Source organism: Tachypleus tridentatus, chromosome 13 (assembly GCF_004210375.1).
Source record: "Tachypleus tridentatus isolate NWPU-2018 chromosome 13, ASM421037v1, whole genome shotgun sequence".
NCBI lineage: Eukaryota > Metazoa > Arthropoda > Merostomata > Xiphosura > Limulidae > Tachypleus > Tachypleus tridentatus.
Genome location: NC_134837.1, coordinates 114,920,129 through 114,940,847, shown reverse-complemented (window position 1 = coordinate 114,940,847; position 20,719 = coordinate 114,920,129). Strand labels below are relative to the sequence as shown.

The following is a 20,719-nucleotide window of genomic DNA, read 5'->3' as shown; positions in this document are numbered from 1 at the left end:
AGAAAAATGAACAGCTTGTTGAAGACCCTCTCAAAGGAGTAACGAACAAGGTAAGGAGGATGAAACATATCTGCCAAATAAGCAAATAAAAAAATAAAACTGATGAAACAGAGCCTTGTGAGTAAAAGAAAAATCATAGATAATTTCATAGAGTAAAGTTTACAAATTAATCTCGCATATAAAACAACATAAAATATTTTTCTCAAAAGTCTAAAGTCAAAAAGCAGAGGGTCAGATGACCGATTGATATTAAAATGATTAGTGATAACATAATGGGGAATGAGTTCACGATAAAAACTCGAGACAACTTTAATAATTGTGCAGAAGTTTTTTTGTTGTTTTTTTTAAATAGCTCATTTAACCGAGGGAGGCTAAAATATCCGAAAACATCCCACTGAAAACACTGGTAAAATTAATAGTAAGGTTGGCGATGACGCGGTGAAAATCATGCAGGCTGATATCAGTGTCAACTGATGATGATATGATGTGTGAACAGCTGTTTCAAAATATTATTTAGCAAAGAGATATGCCTTTTTGAAGAAACAAGTAAGAACAATCTTATTAATAAAGATACAAGGAGAGTAATATAGAAAGAGCATAACTGTCCAATGAGCATATTAAATTGAAGGTATTGTCGAAAGGAATTGGTTTGTTTTGAAATAAGCACAAAACTACACAACAGGCTATTTGTGCTCTGCCCAGTGCGGGTATTGAAACCCTGACTTTAGCGGTGTGAGTCCGCAGATATTTCACTGTGCCACTGGGAGGGAGTTTGCCAGGAGGGTGTGTTTTGTGTGTTTGTGTGTTTTCTTTTTAGCAAAGCCACATCGGGCTATCTGCTGAGCCCACCGATGGGAATCGAACCCATGATTTTAGCGTTGTAAGTCCAAAGACAAACCGCTGTACTTGCGTGGGGCTTGCCAGGAGGGATCAGAAATGTTGTACAGTTTGAAACATGTTCTCCGCCATTGAAGTTTGTTTTTTTTTACTGTTGAAGACTTTTATGTTATCTACAAATCATAGAATGCTTGGTTTGCTGGAATTCTCGAAATAAAATAAGATTTCATCGTATCAATGAAATAGCCTTGTGTGGATTTTAAATTAAAGTTAGAATTTGTTCAGAACTGGTGGTGGTCGATTCCCCTCGGTGAGCCCGATGTGGCGTTGCTATAAGAAAAAACACACACACACAAAATTGAGGAATATTTTTTTAGGTGGTAATCATACGTAAAAGACTAACAACAAGATGTATATATATATGTATATGTATAAAGGATAGACGTCAACAGATGGCAACATACCAATTGTGAGTAGAGACATAATATTAGTAGAGACAAGTACTATTTCTGTTGTAAGATTTGATTTAGGTCATCTGTGACATTAAGTTGCAAAATCAAATTACTATTGAATTACAGAGTGTCATTAGATTTTGAAGGTCTGATCAACAGAAATGCAGAAGGTAGAAACCAAATTTTATGTTTTTCTAACACATGCGGTTAATATACTCGATGATAGATGTAAAGTAATGACGAGGTGTTCTGTGTTCTGTAGTAGTTAGAGCTACGGATCCAAACACATAATGGAATCTTACAGCAAATGGACATCCTTTCCTGGCCTATTTCTTGAGTATTATCACTTCTATGTATATTGAACGAGAAAACTGTGTAAATAGAGTTATTTTAAGAAACTTATCTTTAAATAATTAGCAGCAAAATACATTTTTTTTAAACAGAAAAGCACTTTGATAGTGATGAAGCTTGTGTAATGTGATAATCATAGAATGTAGAAGATGGAAGGGTAGGTTGTTGACATGAGTAACAGTGCCAGGAATGGCTATAGGTGCCATAGTGGAAGGTCATCTTTACATTTATAAAAATAAGTATAACGGGCCAGTTGATCTGCGTTATAAATATGTGGTACTCAGTTTATCATATAAGTGGTATGAACCTCAGTAATGTGACAAATTGGTTTATTGGTGCATTTTATTATAGGATGGAACTTATAGGTAACACAACAGCCACAACACAGCTGCTGAGGAGACGAAATTCACGATTCTTTAAATATATGTTGTTGTCGAAGCAAGAAAGCGCCATAGCTATTTTTAGAGAGAACCTGTACTATGTATGTCGGACCGTAGGAATTCTGGATTTATAGTGTTCTATGAAGCCAGTTTAGTTATAATATTTTCAGTCAATGAAAGATACACATCATGGATTAAACAAAAAATATAGACACACAATGTAGGTGGAATTGCTTGTTCTGGTCAAGGTACATTGTGTTGTTTGTCAGTCGAATAACGCCCAATTTATTTCAGGGTTTGCCAAAAGTGTAATATTAAAAGTTTTGACGGTCATTACATTGAGGGTTGGTCTGCTGGATGTTTATTTACAGCTATTATTGCCTAGCATGTAAAAGTACTTAAATATATATATGACAACTGTGGCATCTTTGTTTGGGAGAAAAAGAGAGTTCCATATTAATTGTACTCACAATTTCATCACCGGATCATTTCTTCTTGGTCATTTCGTTGAGAAACTATTGATCCTAGATAAAAGTATTTAAATTTACTTGGATTATTAGGCCTAGAGATAAAATTAAACTTTAATTGAACTCTCTACTATCATCGTAAATAAAATAATCAAAATTCTTATGAATTTTCAATTGTATTTTACAATTCAGTCTACGATAACATTTTATGGAAGCCAAATAAAACATTACAGTTTCTAGGAAATTATTTATGGATTACCTAAAAAACAAAACGAATGAATTTGGTAACCATAAAAAACTTAAAAGACGAGAAAACTAAGTTCATGAATATCGATTATTAAAATATTATCTTGATTACTTTCTCAGCAGACGCAAAAAAGAGCCATCATGTCAAAAAATATTTATGTACTAAAAAGTCTAAACTTTAACGATATATTGATTCAGTTAATGTTCCGCAAATACATATCTTGCGGTAAAAAATGTTCATCGCTAATTACTGTTGTGATCATTTATAAATACGTGACTAATTCTAATGCCAACAAACGAGAAAAGATTTTATATTAAATATTATTTATTTTCCAATACTTACGTTATTTGTCACTACTTACTTCTAGTTCCTGTCCTGTCTTGTCAAATGGCAATGCAAATGTGGAAATCCCTGTTAATAACGCTAAAACTGAGTATATAACCACTGTTGCCTTAGGCTCAGACATCATTAGAACCTGTTAAACATACTGTATAGTTATTGGAGCTTTTTCATAGTTTTTTTTTTATAATAACATTTATGACTGTATTGTATTTATGACTGATTTTTAGCACTTAAACGGATTTAGAAAGTATCAGTAGAAGTTTTCGTTTTAGTTTTAATGTATGTTTCCAGCACTAGCGTTAAGAAGTCATAGCAATAAAATTCAGGGTTTGGTTCTTGCAGTATACGAAGCACTGATTGCTTATTGTACAGTTTCGCTCGATAGCATAACAATAAACACATTAATAGTAGCTAAATAAAAAAACGAGTAAAGTAATCTAAAATAATGTTTAGATCCCCTCTTACAGAAATACATTATTTTTTTTTAATATAAATTCCTACACTTCGACGTATTATATTTGTACAAACGTTTTGTTTTTGTTTTCTTTTTCAGCGCTGAACTGTAAAGGACGTTTCGGAAGTATTAACCCTATGAAAGTGATATAGTTGTGTAATAGTGAATCTAAACTCGTTTAAAATAAACTTTTACATCATACTGGTTGAACGCCAATTATTGCATATTGAACACTAATCGCCTTTTCCTTACTGGCTAAATTTGGCCTTTGATAATTCTTCACTTGTGAAAGCCCCCTTCTTCCCTATTTGGGCAATTAAAACTGTCTAGGAGTTGGTACTTGAGATTCGTTTGTATTAATAAAATCAGATTACTAAACTACAACGTGAACATAGTTTCTGGATTGTTTAGGTGTTAGACATATGTGCTATAGATATATTTCACAACCGTAAAATTCTTACAACTGAAAATCATTTTAATTTTTTTATTAAAAAGTAAATAACACACATCAAAATATTCAAACCAATTATAAACAATAGGTTAAATAGGATTTACCTGTGCTACGAATGGGGTAATTATAGCTCCTATACGACCAGAAGTCAAGTATAAACCGAATGCCATTGCACGGTGAGTAGTTGGGTAAACCTATAAAAATACGTATAAGAATATTCTAGAATGCTCTTGTGATACCGTCTTGTTTGATAGACGATTCAGCAGTAGCAAAAAAACAGACCAATTAGGTCTCTTTAGATCTAATATAATATAAACACATGCAATTGGTCTCTTAAAAGTTTATTAACTTACAATTTTTACACAGATAATATTTCGAATAACTACGTTATTTGCCCCCGCTCCTCAGTGTACAGCGATATGTCTGGGGACTTACAACGCTATAAACCGGGTTTCGATACCCGTGGTGGGCAGGCTACCGATAGCTTATTGTGTAACTTTGTGCTTAATTTCAAACAAACAAATATTTGCTACTACTAATTATCTCAAATCAGGAGTTCGATTCCCCTCGGTGGACTCACCAGTTAGCCCAATTAGGAAATTAAAATAAACACTAACAATCTCATTTTTTGCTCACTAATGCCATCTATTAATGTGAACGTATCTCCTGCACATACATACTTATGAATCCATCTGTATTAACAAGAAGCATTTTCTCTATGAAGCATTTTACAATTCATACCTCATTTGTGTAGAGCATGCAAACACCTACACATGCTGAAATCGATCCTCTAGCTATAAACTGTAAAATATGAGGGATTGCAGGTCTGTGAAAAACAACAATAAATAATTAGCTTAACCTTTGAATACTATTCTGAAAATGTCTGTACAATAACGTTAAACTGAAGAGCTATACATGGAACAAATTTGAAGGAAATAACAGTAATAATTAAAATCAATAAACAATTAGAAAGTTATTTGTAACAAAAATACTTAGTGAAATATTTGTTTGTAGTGAAACCAAATTTGTTACGATCATTTTATTTTATACTTTTAAACATTATATAAAACCTGTATTTGGATTTGAGGTTAAGGACACGATAAAGATGGATTATAGTCTATAACAATATGATTTATGTAAACTTCTGTTTTACATTATCACTAATAGTTTACCAAATATAAATTATAGTGATTATCAAAAATCTATGCTTCGATTTCTTGAAGCTCAGTTTTAGCTGAAATGCTTATTAATTTATTATGAACAACCCATGTATTACATTACTTAGTCGAAATCGCAACTGAAGTCACTTTAAGGAAATTTGTTCATGGAAGAAAACAAAATCACTTTTACCTATAGTAAATGATTTAACTTCAACTTTTCTTAAGTGAATTTCACAGAATTAATATTACTTTTACACTCACTTGAACTAATACTAAATAACATTGAACCTAAGTAAAAGAATTAAACTGAAACAATTTCATGTGAATTATGTAGTTTATTAACAATTCAATAGTAAGCTCCGATGAAGGTTTAAAAAACGTTTTCAATGGACGGGATTTGGTGGAATCCAGCTTTTTGCTTTCTCCACAACAATTATGACTACACAACAGTGGAAAAAAATATGTAAAAACACAAGAGCAGAACATACAGGAATCACAAACAACAAGAAACTGTAACTAACGAACGAGACGTACAAAGTCGTATTAATGAGTTCTGTGTTTTACTCAAAACATTAAACTTTCTTTTGATGCTGCTATACACTTTATCAGCATACAGTAGTGGAATATTGTTCTAATTATTCTTGCATTAACAAGTACAGTTCATACAAGACGTTTAGTCACTTATACGACCTTATCAGTTTTTATGTGAACCTTGGTTGTAAGTATTACATCGGTCTCTTTGTTGTCAATATATCGTTAAAGTAGTGACGAACAACGTTATTAAGTGTATTATGCAACCATCTGTTAATCGTTAATTGTTGTTAAACAGTTTGATCTAGCATTCATCTGTAAAAATTACAAGTATCCAGGTTTGGTCAAATCATTGGTTCGATATCAAATTCAACTTTTGGGTAAGACTACTCATTGTTGTTAAATTTATATATTTCATCTGTTTCAGTACTTACGGCATTTTGTTTATCAATAACATCATGACAGATGCAGAGTAGAAACACAAAAATATAAACATTAATTTTCGTCTTCCTACAGGTTCGATAAATAGCCACGCAAAAAAAACACCTAGAAAAGAAAAATAAGCTTTTATTATTCTTAGTGCAATCTACCATAACTGTTATTTTGGTTTCACAAAAACATCTACAACATGGAAAGTTTTACTTCCTGTATACCGGCGGAAAAAAATGTGAAATTTTTAACAATGAAGCTAATTAGACAGTTTAAAACACCTATTTATATAAAGTATGTGAACTCAATTTCTCTAAAAGAAAACGAACTTAAAAATAAGAGACTAACTGATACACTCAAATTATGTCTTCTTGGTGGCTCATTTGTAAGATATTTAACATTCAGTAGAGTTAGTATAAAGACTTATGTTTTTATATATTTGTTGAATTAAGTGAAGCACATCAGTCCTCACGTTATGTTACGTGATTTATACAACTTAGTCCTGTTTCGTGGATAGTTAATAACATTTTGAAACAACTTTTTATAAAAATTTACTATCCCAAAATCCACAAATGAAACCATAAAAAGCACGATTAGTTTATGCTGTAGACGTAGCTTATGCGTCAATTCATTGGCCATATATTTTATTGTTGGAAATTAATGTATTTTTCGAAACACTTTAAATTTGGCTGGAGATTTGGCCAACAACACTAATATTTCTAGAAAATTATAACGACATACCAAACATCGATAGTTAGAATACTTATTTTAATATAACGAAATACCAAACATCGATAGTTAGAATACTTATTTTAGTCTAACGAAATACCAAACATCGATAGTTAGAATACTTATTTTAGTATAACGAAATACCAAACATCGATAGTTAGAATACTTATTTTAATATAACGAAATACCAAACATCGATAGTTAGAATACTTATTTTAGTATAACGAAATATCAAACATCGATAGTTAGAATACTTATTTTAATATAACGAAATACCAAACATCGATAGTTAGAATACTTATTTTAATATAACGAAATACCAAACATTGATAGTTAGAATACTTATTTTAATATAACGAAATACCAAACATCGATAGTTAAAATACTTATTTTAATATAACGAAATACCAAACATCGATAGTTAGAATCCTTATTTTAATATAACGAAATGCCAAACATCGATAGTTAGAATACTTATTTCAATATAACGAAATACCAAACATCGATAGTTAGAATACTTATTTTAGTATAACGAAATACCAAACATCGCTAGTTAGAATACTTATTTTAATATAACGAAATACCAAACATCGATAGTTAGAATACTTATTTTAATATCACGAAATACCAAACATCGATAGTTAGAATACTTATTTTAATATAACGAAATGCCAAACATCGATAGTTAGAATACTTATTTCAATATAACGAAATACCAAACATCGATAGTTAGAATACTTATTTTAATATAACGAAATACCAAACATCGATAGTTAGAATACTTATTTTAATATAACGAAATACCAGAAATCGCTAGTTAGAATACATATTTTAATATAACGAACTACCAGACATCGCTAGTTAGAATACATATTTTAATATAACGAACTACCAGATATCGCTAGTTAGAATACTTATTTTAAATATTTTCCAAAACTTGGAAAACAAACTGTGTGGTAATTTAAATAAAAATTGATATACTGACATAAAAACGCACAATCTTAAGATTTTGAAAAGTATGACAATAAACTTTGCTCAGGCGTTACTTAAATTAATATTTTTACATTGATAAAAATTCTTCAAAAGTGTTTCAAAAATACATGGCATTTTACCAAGAATACTGATATTCGTAGAAAAAAATTAAATATCACAACTCACAGGAGAATTCTTATTTTAAATATTTTTCAAATATATCAAAATTTAACTATGTTAAAATTCCATTCAATCTTCAAAACATAAGTTATCTCAATCGCCAGGAAAAGTTAAACTTAATCGAATTAATGAAAACATGAATATTAAGGACGAATTAAACGTAGTGTGAACGAAAAGTTTAAAATTCTTTATCATTCATTTGTCCTGTTGTATGATCCCTTCTGTATGAGCCTACATATTCTTCTTATGTAATTTTGCTCACACAATATACTCGATAATATATCCGCAATGTATGTTTTGTTTTGTTTTTCATGTAGGCAAGGTACATGGGAACGAAACGCTAAGGTTTACAAAAGACGTTTTCATTGTAGTAACTGACTGTCCTGTAAGCCTCACTTTAAAACCACTGAGTTTTAATATTTTTTTCTCTATTTCTATCTGATTTAGGCTGATTTTAAAAAAAGCTATAACGATAAAGTGAAATATAGCTGTTGAGCAACGTTTTTTTCTCCACGTATATTTTTCGGTTTGCTAATGGTATTCATCTGTGTACCTATTTTGACAAAACTGTTGCTTAATATTTTATTAAATCTTGGTTGAAGTAATAATATTATACCTTCTTCAAGTTTAACAATTTATAGCTTCCTACATTCAACTGATTTCAATAATTTTACTCTTTCTTTGAAGAAGTATCTTATTTTATTTACATTATCATAATATCAGTTACCTATCTAGTTATGAACCTAATTTACACTATTTTATTATAGAACATTAGTGCATCATTAATATCACCCCTAATATTTTTTTATTTCTAAAAGAGTGTTCGGTTTATAGAATCTACTATTTGGGGACCACCCTCAAGCTTGGAAGGACTCTCCCTTACAATATAATTAAAAGACAATATTTAGGCAAACATGAAAATTCAGCGCTTGTGCTCGTCTGAAGGTGATTACACATTTGTAAAGAAAACAATGTTCTCCAGAAAAAAGTTGTAAATGTTTATTGTATGATAACATTCGTGGCTTGAGTTTATTTTTTGGTTTTGTTGAGTTTTTTTCTGAGAAAAGAAGAGTATTTTGGTATGATTTTTTTCATAAAGGAATAAAAATAATTCATGTATAAGCTGCATGATATGATTTTGCAGGCAAATTTTTTTGTATCAACCAAGATTTATAGCTAGAAAATTACGGTAATAAATTTTCAAAAAGAGCTCACTACGATAACTTAAATTTTGCATGTGCAAACTGCTTTCTCTATTTTTGTATTTGAGAACTAAATATAAATTAATGTAAAATAAAGTTTTGTGTTGAAATTTTGTATGATTATGAAGTTAGTTAATTCGGATTCAATTTGAGAACACAGTAACAGTACCGTACTTAGATAAGTTTACTAAACTGTAAATCTACCATTAGACTAAACAGTCAAACTTAATACAGCTGCTCATTTATGTACATATTTATAATGTATTACCAAAGGTCTCTGCGGCTGTGGTCCAGAGCAGATTGACATAGTCAGACAACAAGAGTGGTTTACAGGACATATAATATTCCGGAACAGTCAGGTTTGCAGATAGTATTCTTTCTTCTTCTACGGTATATTGGCTTGCTGTAGAGAAAAAACAACAACATATGTTAAGGTTTATATATCATTAAATATTAATTATTTAAAATTGTATTTTGCACGTGCATTTATTTAATAAAACTTACCAAATAAATAAACAAAATTAGCAAAACCCTCATTAATGTTTATTAAACAAATAATAGAGGGAGCTCATATTACAGACTGCATATTTTGTGAAATGATCGTACCATATTCCATTAAGTTAAAAGCTCCATTTCTAAAAAAAAAAAAAATTGTCTATAATCTAAAAATAATCAAAATTGTTAGATCGTGAATAGAGGACAGTACAACAAAAGCTACGGAGTGGTAATAGATTCATTATTTTTTAAGTTTGACAGTTCAAAATATGCTACATACAACGTCCGTATCGTTAACAAACATAAAGTTATTAAACATCAAACAATAAATAATGCTTAATTATTATGATTTATATGAATAATATTTATTTCTTTGCTATCCATCCTTTCTCTCGTCATGACGTGAAAAAGATGCACTTGATAGGTAACTGGTTATGAAACTTATACATTTAGCTTCGTGTTATGAATGTGCCAAACATTTTTGTAACTTCAACCTTTTTAATGATCCGCTACGATTTCTAGTTAAAAAAACAATTCATACGGCACTCTAGTACTTAATGCCAATCTTTTATAAAAGTGCTTTATGTTTAGCAAATAAGGATAATAATCAGTATACAGCCAACCTACTTTTCACTGGCAGTCCACCGTGTAAAATCAGTTGAGGAGCCAGGAGAACAATGCCATAGTATACAAACATTAAAGAAAACCTAAAATTTTCACAAAAATATAAAAGTTAGTGTACCTCTGTACCTTTCAAACCAAAGTTCTACAGTGTTATAACTGCTCGAATTTAGAAGGATCTATGGGAACAAACAATGTTCATAAGTGCAATAATTTAATTTTAATTTTAACAAAGTAGTTCAAGTAATAACTTAACTACTTACTCACCACAAGAAAAGCAGGCAAAAGAAAAGTAATTTTTTGTCATTAATCAGACATATGAAAGATTTTCTCTTTCTGGTGTCAGAAGGAACCTGCAGATTACCAGATGGTAGAGATATCTTGTTTTCCTTTGCCATCTTTATCATAATATCTTCTGCTTCTTGGACTTTACCATGGGTCAACAAGTATCGAGCGCTCTCCGGACACCACTAGAAGATTATTTAATCAGGAAGGTAGCATTTTGTGTATATTTAATAAAAAGATAATAATCTTTTATGAAAGTCTTTTAAAATTTCGTAATGCTATGAAGTTTTAGGTAATATTTCTTTACGTATAAGCAATTCTTACTTCTGCATATCTATGTATAGGATAATAAAAACCCTGAAGAAGAAAGGTCGACCTTTGTAAAACGCTGTGTTATAGAATCTCTACTACTTTGTATCAATATTTCTTACATTTTATGTGTTTTTGCGACATCATGTATATATAAATATAATAGTATTGTTTGTTGTCTGTTGTATGTTCATGTTACTACTTCGCAGGATGTGAATGGATCTTCATTAAAATTGGTGTGGAGATTCAATGGGACTGTAGACAAAAATAAGTAAATTTTTAGGTTTGTACTTTGCGTTTTGCGGTTTTTATAGTCGTTTTAGCATTTTTACCACTACATCCACCATCTTCTCTTGTTGATAGATCTTCACCAAATTTGATACGAAGTTTTGTTGGGCCCGTGCAGAGATGCATACAGATTTGTATTTTCACATTTTGTGTTTTGCAGTTTTTATCGGCGTTTTTGAGATTTTTACAATAGCATATAGAACAGGTAACTTTTCATGTTCTAAGACAACATTCCATTAATCATGAATTTCCGTCATTTCCGTCCAGAGAATGGGTGCTCCAGCTAATATAAATATATTTGTTTTATGTGATACAGTAATGGTGTTTCTGAAATGAATAAGCTCCAAATGCTGAAAATATAAAATATTTAATAGTAGACTAAATAGTTTTTAATACAGCACGATGAAAATTTTACCTTTGATAAAATCAGAAACACAGCTACAGGCAATACAGCGATAAATAATACAAGACGCCAGGAGTTTCTTGTTGTCATGACGACCATGGCTATTAAAGTCATAATGATCGAACCAATGCCCCAGAAACCCTATGTAGCATAATAACATATTCAATGTAAACATTCATCACTCGTCTTTGTTAAGTATTATTTTTACGTTTTATGGCGTAGATTATTTCAGAAGGGATGCTTGGTATAAAGAGAACCTACAGAATCCGTACATGTAGCAAATGAGTTTGTCCATATTATCACTATGAATATCAAACTGAACAAAAGACCTTTCTTTATCACATACAACCATAAACATATAAATACATTCAATGATGTAATCTTGACAAAAAGAAAGTAATTCATAAAGTCAAATTCTTTGATTTGTAATATAATGTTGGAAGTTATTTGTTTTCAGAATATGAAAAGTAAAACAGGCAAATTTTATCTGAAATTCAGAGGACATTTAAAAGAATAGTTGAAAGTCAAAGAAGTTCAAGATTAGTTACCAAGTACTTATGAGTCCATAACGAACATTGTCGTATGAATGTACAAATAATATTCTAGCAACTGAGAGAAAAACACTGTAGTAAAGGCTCTAACACTGTATAGATCTTTCTTTACAAGCATGTATAAAAATAAAACTTACAAAGAAGAACAACGTGTACTTTCCTCGCATTTTAGTGGGGAGATATTCCACATACAGGACCATTCTGAAAAAGTTATTTTTACCTTTAAGTATCAAAGATTATTTATGTGTTATATTTTAAAAACAGTATTGAATATCTTTTACACAAGAATAGCAGTGTTATTATCAAATTAACTTATGTGTTTATTTCCACATACTGATCATTAGCATTAAGTTGATAATGCATGTTTTTCGAAACTTGATTTATAGACTAGCTTGATTTTAGTACATATTGTTATGTTTTCGTAGTAATTATACTTCGGTAAAATATATTTGAGCTATTTTATCCACACTGTTGTATTTTCTTTTATTTTTTATGTTAAGAATGCAAAATTGTACAGAAAAATGCTGTTGAAGAGTATGAATGATCATTAAGTGTGAGATTTACGTTTTTCAAATCAGTTCTATATATTTATATATATACTTACACCCCGGTCATGCCATGCAGAAAAAAACCAAGAAGTCCACGAATTGCGATCATCCATTCAATATTTGGCATCACAACAGTTATAATTCCACAGATTACAATACCTACAGTTGTACCTATAATTATCTAGACAATAACACAAGTAATATTAAAAACTGTGCTCATTTTTTAAACTCTCCTGATTAACTAATAATGGAAGTTTTACAAATCAGTCAAAGATAAATTATCTTTGCAAAATTGTTGAGAAGAGATGAAATATTAACCTAAACTGTTAACAAGAAAAAACACCTTCACTTTTTAAATGATAAGAAGCTAATAATTATATTTTTTAAACCCTCCTATATTTTGTTCCTGAAGAAGTTTCAGGCTTGTTTTATACAAATGTTAGTTATTTCAAAATTTTGCCTTCTGTATACCAGAATATTCGACAACTATACGCTAAAGAATACTGTAGATAAGCCTAAACCTCTTAAAGAACAAAACTTTCAACATAAACAATTGCAGTGTAATTTTATTTTATTATTTTTAATCTGTGTTTAATATTTAACTCGAATACAAATATACATGGAAGTTTCGAAAAACTATTATATGTATAACAGTTACAAACGAAGTCTAATTGTATTCTATCAAATGAAAGATGTTACAGTTGACCACGTTAAGATAGTCTCTGTTTTTGTTTTTTATCAAGTTGGTATCTTTTGCCAGAGGCTTTCAAAACAAAAAACAGAGTTTGCAAAAAAACTTTTCAAAATTAAGAAACGTTTGAGATCGTCCATCTAACAAAAGGTAATATGCCAAAACAAATAATATATAATCATTAAACTCAAATAGTTATGGTCTATTGTGTGCCAAACCTGTACTTATTCTTACTGACAAGTTGTGCCTGTAATAACAGCCCTACAAACGAATAATAGTGATACTCCACAGATGCGTTATGTATTTGAAAGTACTAATAATTCCAAGCCTAGAATATCCCACAGGCTTTGTAACAAGACATATTAATGAGAAACACGCAAAACAACAGAGAAGAACAGCAAAGATAAAATAATTACCTGTAGCGACATTTACAGGGAGCTAAATCTGACTTCAGAGACCATGAACACTTTGTGAAGCACTAAAATAGCAACTTACACTTAATAATTAACGATTGATTGTAATAATGAACCATTACACGTAAGTGTCTAAACTGTTTCTCGCGAAGTCTTAAGTAAAAAGTTTCTGAATACTGCAATACATATCTTTAAATGTTTAAGTGACATGATGAATTAACTGAAAGTCGTTGAATTACCAAACCTTTCTTTCTTGTAAAGTTTTCGTGATGCTGTGGAAACACAGTGCGATAGTATCTTATTTTAGCTTTAATTTACTTTAATTTATATTAAGAATGTATATAAAAAGACATATATCGTAAGTGTGTTTTTTTGTCTAATATGTATATTTGCATTTGGTTGTATAAATGCTAGCACATATATAATAACACTGGACTGTTGATATTGTAATTGTTTGAGAGAATCACTCCTATAGTTTTATTAACGTTAAGTTCTATACTCTCTTTTTTTTCCAGTAATCTTTAATTTACAGTTTAAGACACTTCTTATAGATCGGCTTAGAAACTAAGTTGAACTTAACCATCAGATATAATACTACATTTAATAACTAATAAAATCTATAAAAAAATATAGAATAAACAAAAGAAAGGATGCCAACCTTTCTACGACCATATTTATCTGCCATTTTTCCCCAAATCGGAGACCCAATACCCAATGCAAGGAACACCGTCTGCCAAATATAGAATATATGTTAAAAGAATGGAAGAGAATAAAAATTCAGATACAAAGAATCAAAAGTACATACTTGAACAAATTAAGTCACAATCTATATATATATATTTTAATAATACTCAATTTATTATCAATATATTTGTAATTCATATACATGTAAGACATGAATAAATGTGTGTTCATTGATATTCATGTTTTGTCCTTATTGACCGATTTCACATCCACATTTTGATAAATCACTTTTCTTACATGTTCTCTTGTTTCATCATATTGGAACAAATTTCTCTCCGTCTAAGTGTGTGCTACAGGTGATGCCTGTTTCGTCACACGATTAACCTTCACAATTTTTTCAGGTCAACTTCAGAGTAAGTAATAAGCACTTTGTGTATTAGGTTTCTCTAATTATGCCTTTTGTTTAACCCCGACGTGATTTTCAAATATTAATCAATAACCAACACACATACATAAAAAAGCACATAAATCATTGCAAAATTTCTAATTTGTGCAAATATAATATTTAAAACAATACGTATAATTAAGGAAAAAGTTTCTTATGTACATTTTCCAGCATTATTTAGTATTGTTAGAAACATCATTACACGATTTAAGCCCACAAAAGCATATACTCCCATAAACAAGGCAAATATATACAGTATTCGTAGCTAACCGGGCTGCAATTTTGCAAAAAAAAAAAAAAAAATGTTATAACCTCCACTCCATCGCTGAAAGAAAATGTTTTGTTATAATTATTTCTTATTCTTGTCCACCAGGACTTTTAAGGATTGACAATGCTAAAGTCTGAAGTTCGTTTCTCCTTTGAGGACAGACTTCAGCTAGATTATTCCGTAGCTTTAAATGAAGAAAACAGTAACCTTTTATTTTTTCTAACCCTAATACACATGATAAAATTGAAATGATATACTTTTATATCCTAATGAATAATTGTGTGATATATGTTTTTGATATAAACATTATAACTCTTTGAGTGCTTGTTTAAAACTGTAGTTTGTATGTGTTTCTCTTATAGCAAAGTTACGTCAAGGAGAAACGAACTCCTTGATTTTAGCGTTGTACATCCAAAGACTTAGCGCTGTCCCAACGGGGGGACATAACTCTTTGAATTAATATATCTAACACTGTTTTCATTCTGTCAGAAATTATAAAATGTAATGAAAATATATTATACTTACTGACGTTAGTAGAGCTACTTGGAAAGATGTTATTTGCCATTCGCATGCTAAAAATCCACCCAACAAGGACAAAACCATTAATTCGCAAGATTCCGCCACCTGGTAAAACACGTGAATGAAATATGCTGAAGTTAATAATTATTTCTAAATAATATGAAAAGGTTTTGCTTTGAATTTCTTTGTTTTTGTTCGTTTTTTAATTTCCCGCAAAACTACTCAAGGGCTATCTGCGCTAGTCGTCCCAATGACTAGAGGGAAAACAACTAGTCATCACCACCCCTCGCCAACTCATGGGCTACTCTTTTACCAAGAATAGTGGGATTGACCGTCACATTATAACGCCTTCATGGTTGAAAGGGCGAATATGAAAAGATACTGAATGGTACAGCTGCAGCTACTGCGAAGAAAATAGTGGGTGAAGCAGTCATAACATTACTCAGGGTCACAGGAGCTAAGTGATCCCTTGGTGGGAGAAAGGTACTATAAAAAAAATCTTACAGTTTGCACACACAAATACTCCACTGTACCGCGAATCATAATCAGCCAATCAGCGTCGACAGGACTGTTGAGATTGGTTGTTAATAGACTTCACTTTAACCATAGGCTAAGTTAAACAGCTTTTAAACGCCCATTAAAACCCACTTGAAAACCATACTTGCCAGAGACATCTAGTAGCAGATGAAGTGAAGCTGCTACTTAGACATCTAAATAAAGCATGATACATTATGTCTGACGAACTTCATATTCTGCGCTTTTTATGGCGTATACTGATGCTGAATAATTTCACGTTATAAAGCCAAATTAAAGAACAAAGAAAACATAATACAAGTTTTTCATTTTGTTAATTAAACTATTTTATTATGAAAATATTACGGTAACTGTTGACGTCAAATAAGAAACATGGTTATATACTGTTAGCAGTTGTTTCATAAGATCCATTTGCTTTACTACAAGATACAATGTTTAATATAAAAACTGTAAAAAACTACTTACCATAAAAACACAAAATATGTACATTGGGAAAACAATACATATTATATAAAAGGCAATTTTAGATGTCAAATGAAAATGACTATTGTCAGTAAAGTTTCACTTTAGAGCAATCTACATACAATAACATGTTTTCCTTTTTTTATACTAAATAATCGTAATATAACTATAAAACTAAAAATAAAATTAACCATATCAGACTTATCATTATTCTTCAGATAATATCAGGCAACAAAAATTCTCCGCTACTAGAAAATATTCAACTGTTTATGATTTGATGATTCTGATTCTAGTAATCATATTGAAAATTACTGATCACCTCTAGTTTTTAAGTTATGAGAGATTTATTCAATATACATATAGTGAAAATAACTCTTTCTTCAATAACTATTTGTTCATTTAAGATTATTCAAAATCAATACATAATCGCAATATCATATTAAAAACAGTTAATATAATACGATTACATACTGAATGTATAATTAGGTTTGTTCTGAACTTGCATCATTATTTGTTACAAAATAGCTGCTTGATATGTTGCGTAAGAATCGACGGTAATCTTCCATTACACTATGTAAAAAATTTTACTTTTTCTTGTTCTTCGACAGAAAGTGTTATTTTTCAATTGCTTATGCCTAAAGTGAATAAAAAAGACCTATCTTTCTCTTCAAACTTTGCTTTTGTGACCAGAGTTAAAAAATTTTCAAACTAACCCATTTTCCAGAACATTCCAGGAAGATTCAGTGCTAAGTAGCTTATAGAGAATTTTCTCGAACTTACAAGAGTTATCAAGAACCTTCTAAAATGTTGTAAAACTTACGAGAATTTTCGAGAACATTTTAGAATTTTCCATTGTAATATATATACAGGGGCTCATTACTGACCACTTCTTATTTGATCAGAGATGGCATCAAGAAGCTGCAAGCATTCTTTAGACTGTGTATGTATTCTGCTATGTATGTGGCCAATTTATCAAAACAAGAACTAAAAAGTACTCTGTGACAGCTTCTGCTAAAATGTGTGAAGCCTACAGATACGACAGAAAGTGTTCGTACACCTGCTTCCCGAGTAGTTTTTTCCTCATAACATAAAACGTATCACTATTAGGATAATGAAAGTACAGTATATAATAAATATTATAATAACACACATCTACATATTTTTTATGTAAATTGAACAATAAATAAACTGTTTATAAATAAATAACCAAACATAGGAGGGGCAGAAAATGTTCGTGCGTCTACTTCAATGTCTTCGCAGTTGTGTAGCTTTTCAGGTGAATTACTTGGCGCAATCTCTCCTCATATCCCTCCATGATCGTTTGACAGTACTCAACTGGTATTTTCTTCAACTCATGCCAAACGTTTTCAATTGGGTTGAGATTGGGTGACTGCGATGGCCACTCCAGAACGCTTATATGGTTCCTCTGCAACCAGGATTGCAGATATTTTGATGTGAGCTTAGAATCATTCTTGTGCTGGATGATCCATTGACGCCCAAGCCGCAAGTTCGGAGCATCATTCTTAATATAAGTGCCTAATATATCAACGTACTCTTCTCTTTTTTTTCATAATTTCGTTGTCGCGGTGAAGGCAGCCTACACCAGAAGAGCTGAAGGAACCCCATAGCATGATCAAGCCACCTCCGTGTTTAACTGTAGGTACGGTGTTCTTTGGAAGATTACGTTCCCCTTCTTACGGAAAATATAGCGAACATCATTGTTGTTGAAAAGTTCAATTTTAGTCTCGTCTGACCAAAGAATACTCTACATGGTTTCTTGCAAAACTCAATTGTGCTTCTAAATCAACAGGCTATATATATGGAGTTCTACAAGGACGGTGTAGAGGTGCTTACTTCAACCCGTTTCCCTTACCATTTTCTGTATATGATTACGTGTTAAACGAGGGTTCCTGCTAACTTCTCTGAGAACCTTCCTCTTGGTTCTCTCTGGAATTTTGGTGGGGCGCCCGGAACGAGGGAGATTAGCAGTTGATCCTGTAAGCTTAAACTTGGAAATTATGCTTTTAACAGTAGATTTCTGCACATTAAGTTGTGTAGCAATACCAGAACCAGACACACGAGGCTTTTATTTTACAATAATTAGGTTTATTAACTGTTCCAATAATCACTGGACAGTTGTTTCCTGTTCGCCATGATTACCAAGCAGATAATGACGGAGACGGCGCTAAATTGCCGGAAGTATATTTTTGCTCGCTAAATTCCAATAATTATGAACCCAGTGTCTAGTTCTGGAATGGTATAATGTAGTTTATTCGCCAAACTAAACAAAATTTTTACGGGAATATCAGTTTTTTCACACGTTCTGAAATGTACGAACACTTTCTGCTCCTCCTATTTTTGGTTATTTGTTTATAAACAGTTTATTTGTTGGTTAATTTACATAAAAAATTATGTATATGTGTGTTAGTATAATATTTATAATATACCCTAAGTCTATTAACCTATTCGTGATACTTTTTAAGTTATGACCACAATACTACTCGGGACACAGGGTTACGAACACTTTCTGTCGTAACTGTACAAAGCATATTTTGGCATGCCTGTCAGGGATCAAGACAAACCGTGGGCAAATTTTTACTTGCTTGAATAGTAAGATTTTACATTATACAAATTTTGGACCTTTTAAAATTTAGATAGATTTCAATTTACTTTTTATATTTTCCAATAGTATATAAAAATATCACAAAATATTTTGCATAAACCTCTTACGCATTAGTTGTGGATGAAATAATTTTATTCTTCGTAATAACAATTTTATTTTGCCCTTTCGCAGGATGGTACAGATGGGGAAAGAGAGCCATGAAGTTTGTTATTCCACGAATTTGGCGTGAGCCCACTGACCACTCAAGCAATTGCTACTTCTGCATGGTGGACCCTTCCAAACTTCGGGCTGCAAAGAACACATCTGCTATCATGTATTCGGACCTTCCATTATCCATCGCTCTAGTGCCACACTGTCCTGAGCTCCCTGTGGCCACTCCGCTAGGGAGAAAGCAGCCATCCTCAGAAGAGAGCAGCAAATCAGAAGAGGAGATAAACGTTGAAGATCCAGATTACAATTTCAGAGGTGCAGCTGATGAGAGAAACCAATACTACCCCAATCAAAGAGACCTCAGTGACTTGATCAGAGATCTTGGTCTAACAAAGTCGAATGTTGAGCTTTTTACGTCTAGGCTCAAGGATTGGGATTTTTCAGATGAAAGTCGCAAATCAGAGAAAGCCTCACCGACATTTCTAAAGTTCCTTCACTCGTCAAAATGGGCTCTGCTTCTGCCACAATGTATCTGGTCTGTACGAGACAATTGGAATTGCCTGTAACACGAACGAATGGCGCCTCTTCATTTATAGCTCATCCAGAAGCCTCAAAACTGTGCTGCTCCATAACGGGAATAAGTATCTGTCTTTTCCCTGGCTCATTCTGTGCACCTCAAAGAGGAATATAACAATGTCCAGACCTTGCTAAAAGCCTTGAAATATGATGAGTATGGCTGGGTGGTTATCAGAGACTTCAAAATGGTGGCATTCGTGATGGGTCTCCAAGGAGGCTTTACCGAGTTTCCCTGTTATCTTTCCCTTTGGGACACCAGGGACACCGCAGCACACTACAACAGGAAGCACTGGCCACAACGGACCGAGTTCTCTGTGGGAAGACACAATATCAAATATGAGCAACTAGTGGGCCTCCAGTAGGTGTTGTTCCAAACATTGCACATAAAATTGGGTCTTATGAAACAATTTGTTACAGCTCTTGAAAAGGAGTTTGCAGCCTTCAAATGCTTTCGATACTTCTTCCCTGAGGTGTCTGAGGCAAAGGAAAAAGCTGGTGTCTTCGTTGTACCAAGAATAAAGAAGATCCTGGAGTGCACAGAATTCACCAAGAAGCTCAGCAGGAAGGAAAAAGCTTGGGGCAGCTTTGTTGCAGTGGTTCGGGGCTTTTTGAGCAATCACAAAGACGAAAATTATGTGGAACTTGTTGAGGCTCTGGTGAAGAACTACGG

At 31.8% G+C, this 20,719-nt stretch overlaps 1 protein-coding gene across 3 annotated transcripts in view; it reads right to left on the bottom strand.

Moving 5' to 3' along the window:
* The window catches only part of LOC143238706 (synaptic vesicle 2-related protein-like), a 41,080-nt gene that overhangs the window by 8,511 nt on the left and 11,850 nt on the right, over positions 1 to 20,719 (bottom strand). For 2 of the 3 annotated variants that reach the window (XR_013020721.1, XM_076479170.1), the window contains exons 3-15: positions 15,711 to 15,809; positions 14,447 to 14,518; positions 12,741 to 12,865; positions 12,274 to 12,337; positions 11,598 to 11,726; positions 10,568 to 10,770; positions 10,307 to 10,386; positions 9,453 to 9,587; positions 6,107 to 6,218; positions 4,723 to 4,807; positions 4,086 to 4,175; positions 3,096 to 3,209; positions 2,491 to 2,544 (exon numbers count right to left, since the gene is read on the bottom strand). Coding sequence is in view for 2 of the 3 variants with exons in the window: in XM_076479170.1 (XP_076335285.1) it covers positions 2,536 to 2,544; positions 3,096 to 3,209; positions 4,086 to 4,175; positions 4,723 to 4,807; positions 6,107 to 6,218; positions 9,453 to 9,587; positions 10,307 to 10,386; positions 10,568 to 10,770; positions 11,598 to 11,726; positions 12,274 to 12,337; positions 12,741 to 12,865; positions 14,447 to 14,518; positions 15,711 to 15,809 (1,317 nt within the window). In the remaining variant the exon portion in view is untranslated. The remainder of the gene's footprint in view (positions 1 to 2,490; positions 2,545 to 3,095; positions 3,210 to 4,085; positions 4,176 to 4,722; positions 4,808 to 6,106; positions 6,219 to 9,452; positions 9,588 to 10,306; positions 10,387 to 10,567; positions 10,771 to 11,597; positions 11,727 to 12,273; positions 12,338 to 12,740; positions 12,866 to 14,446; positions 14,519 to 15,710; positions 15,810 to 20,719) is intronic. The other variant, XM_076479171.1, reaches the window with a different exon arrangement.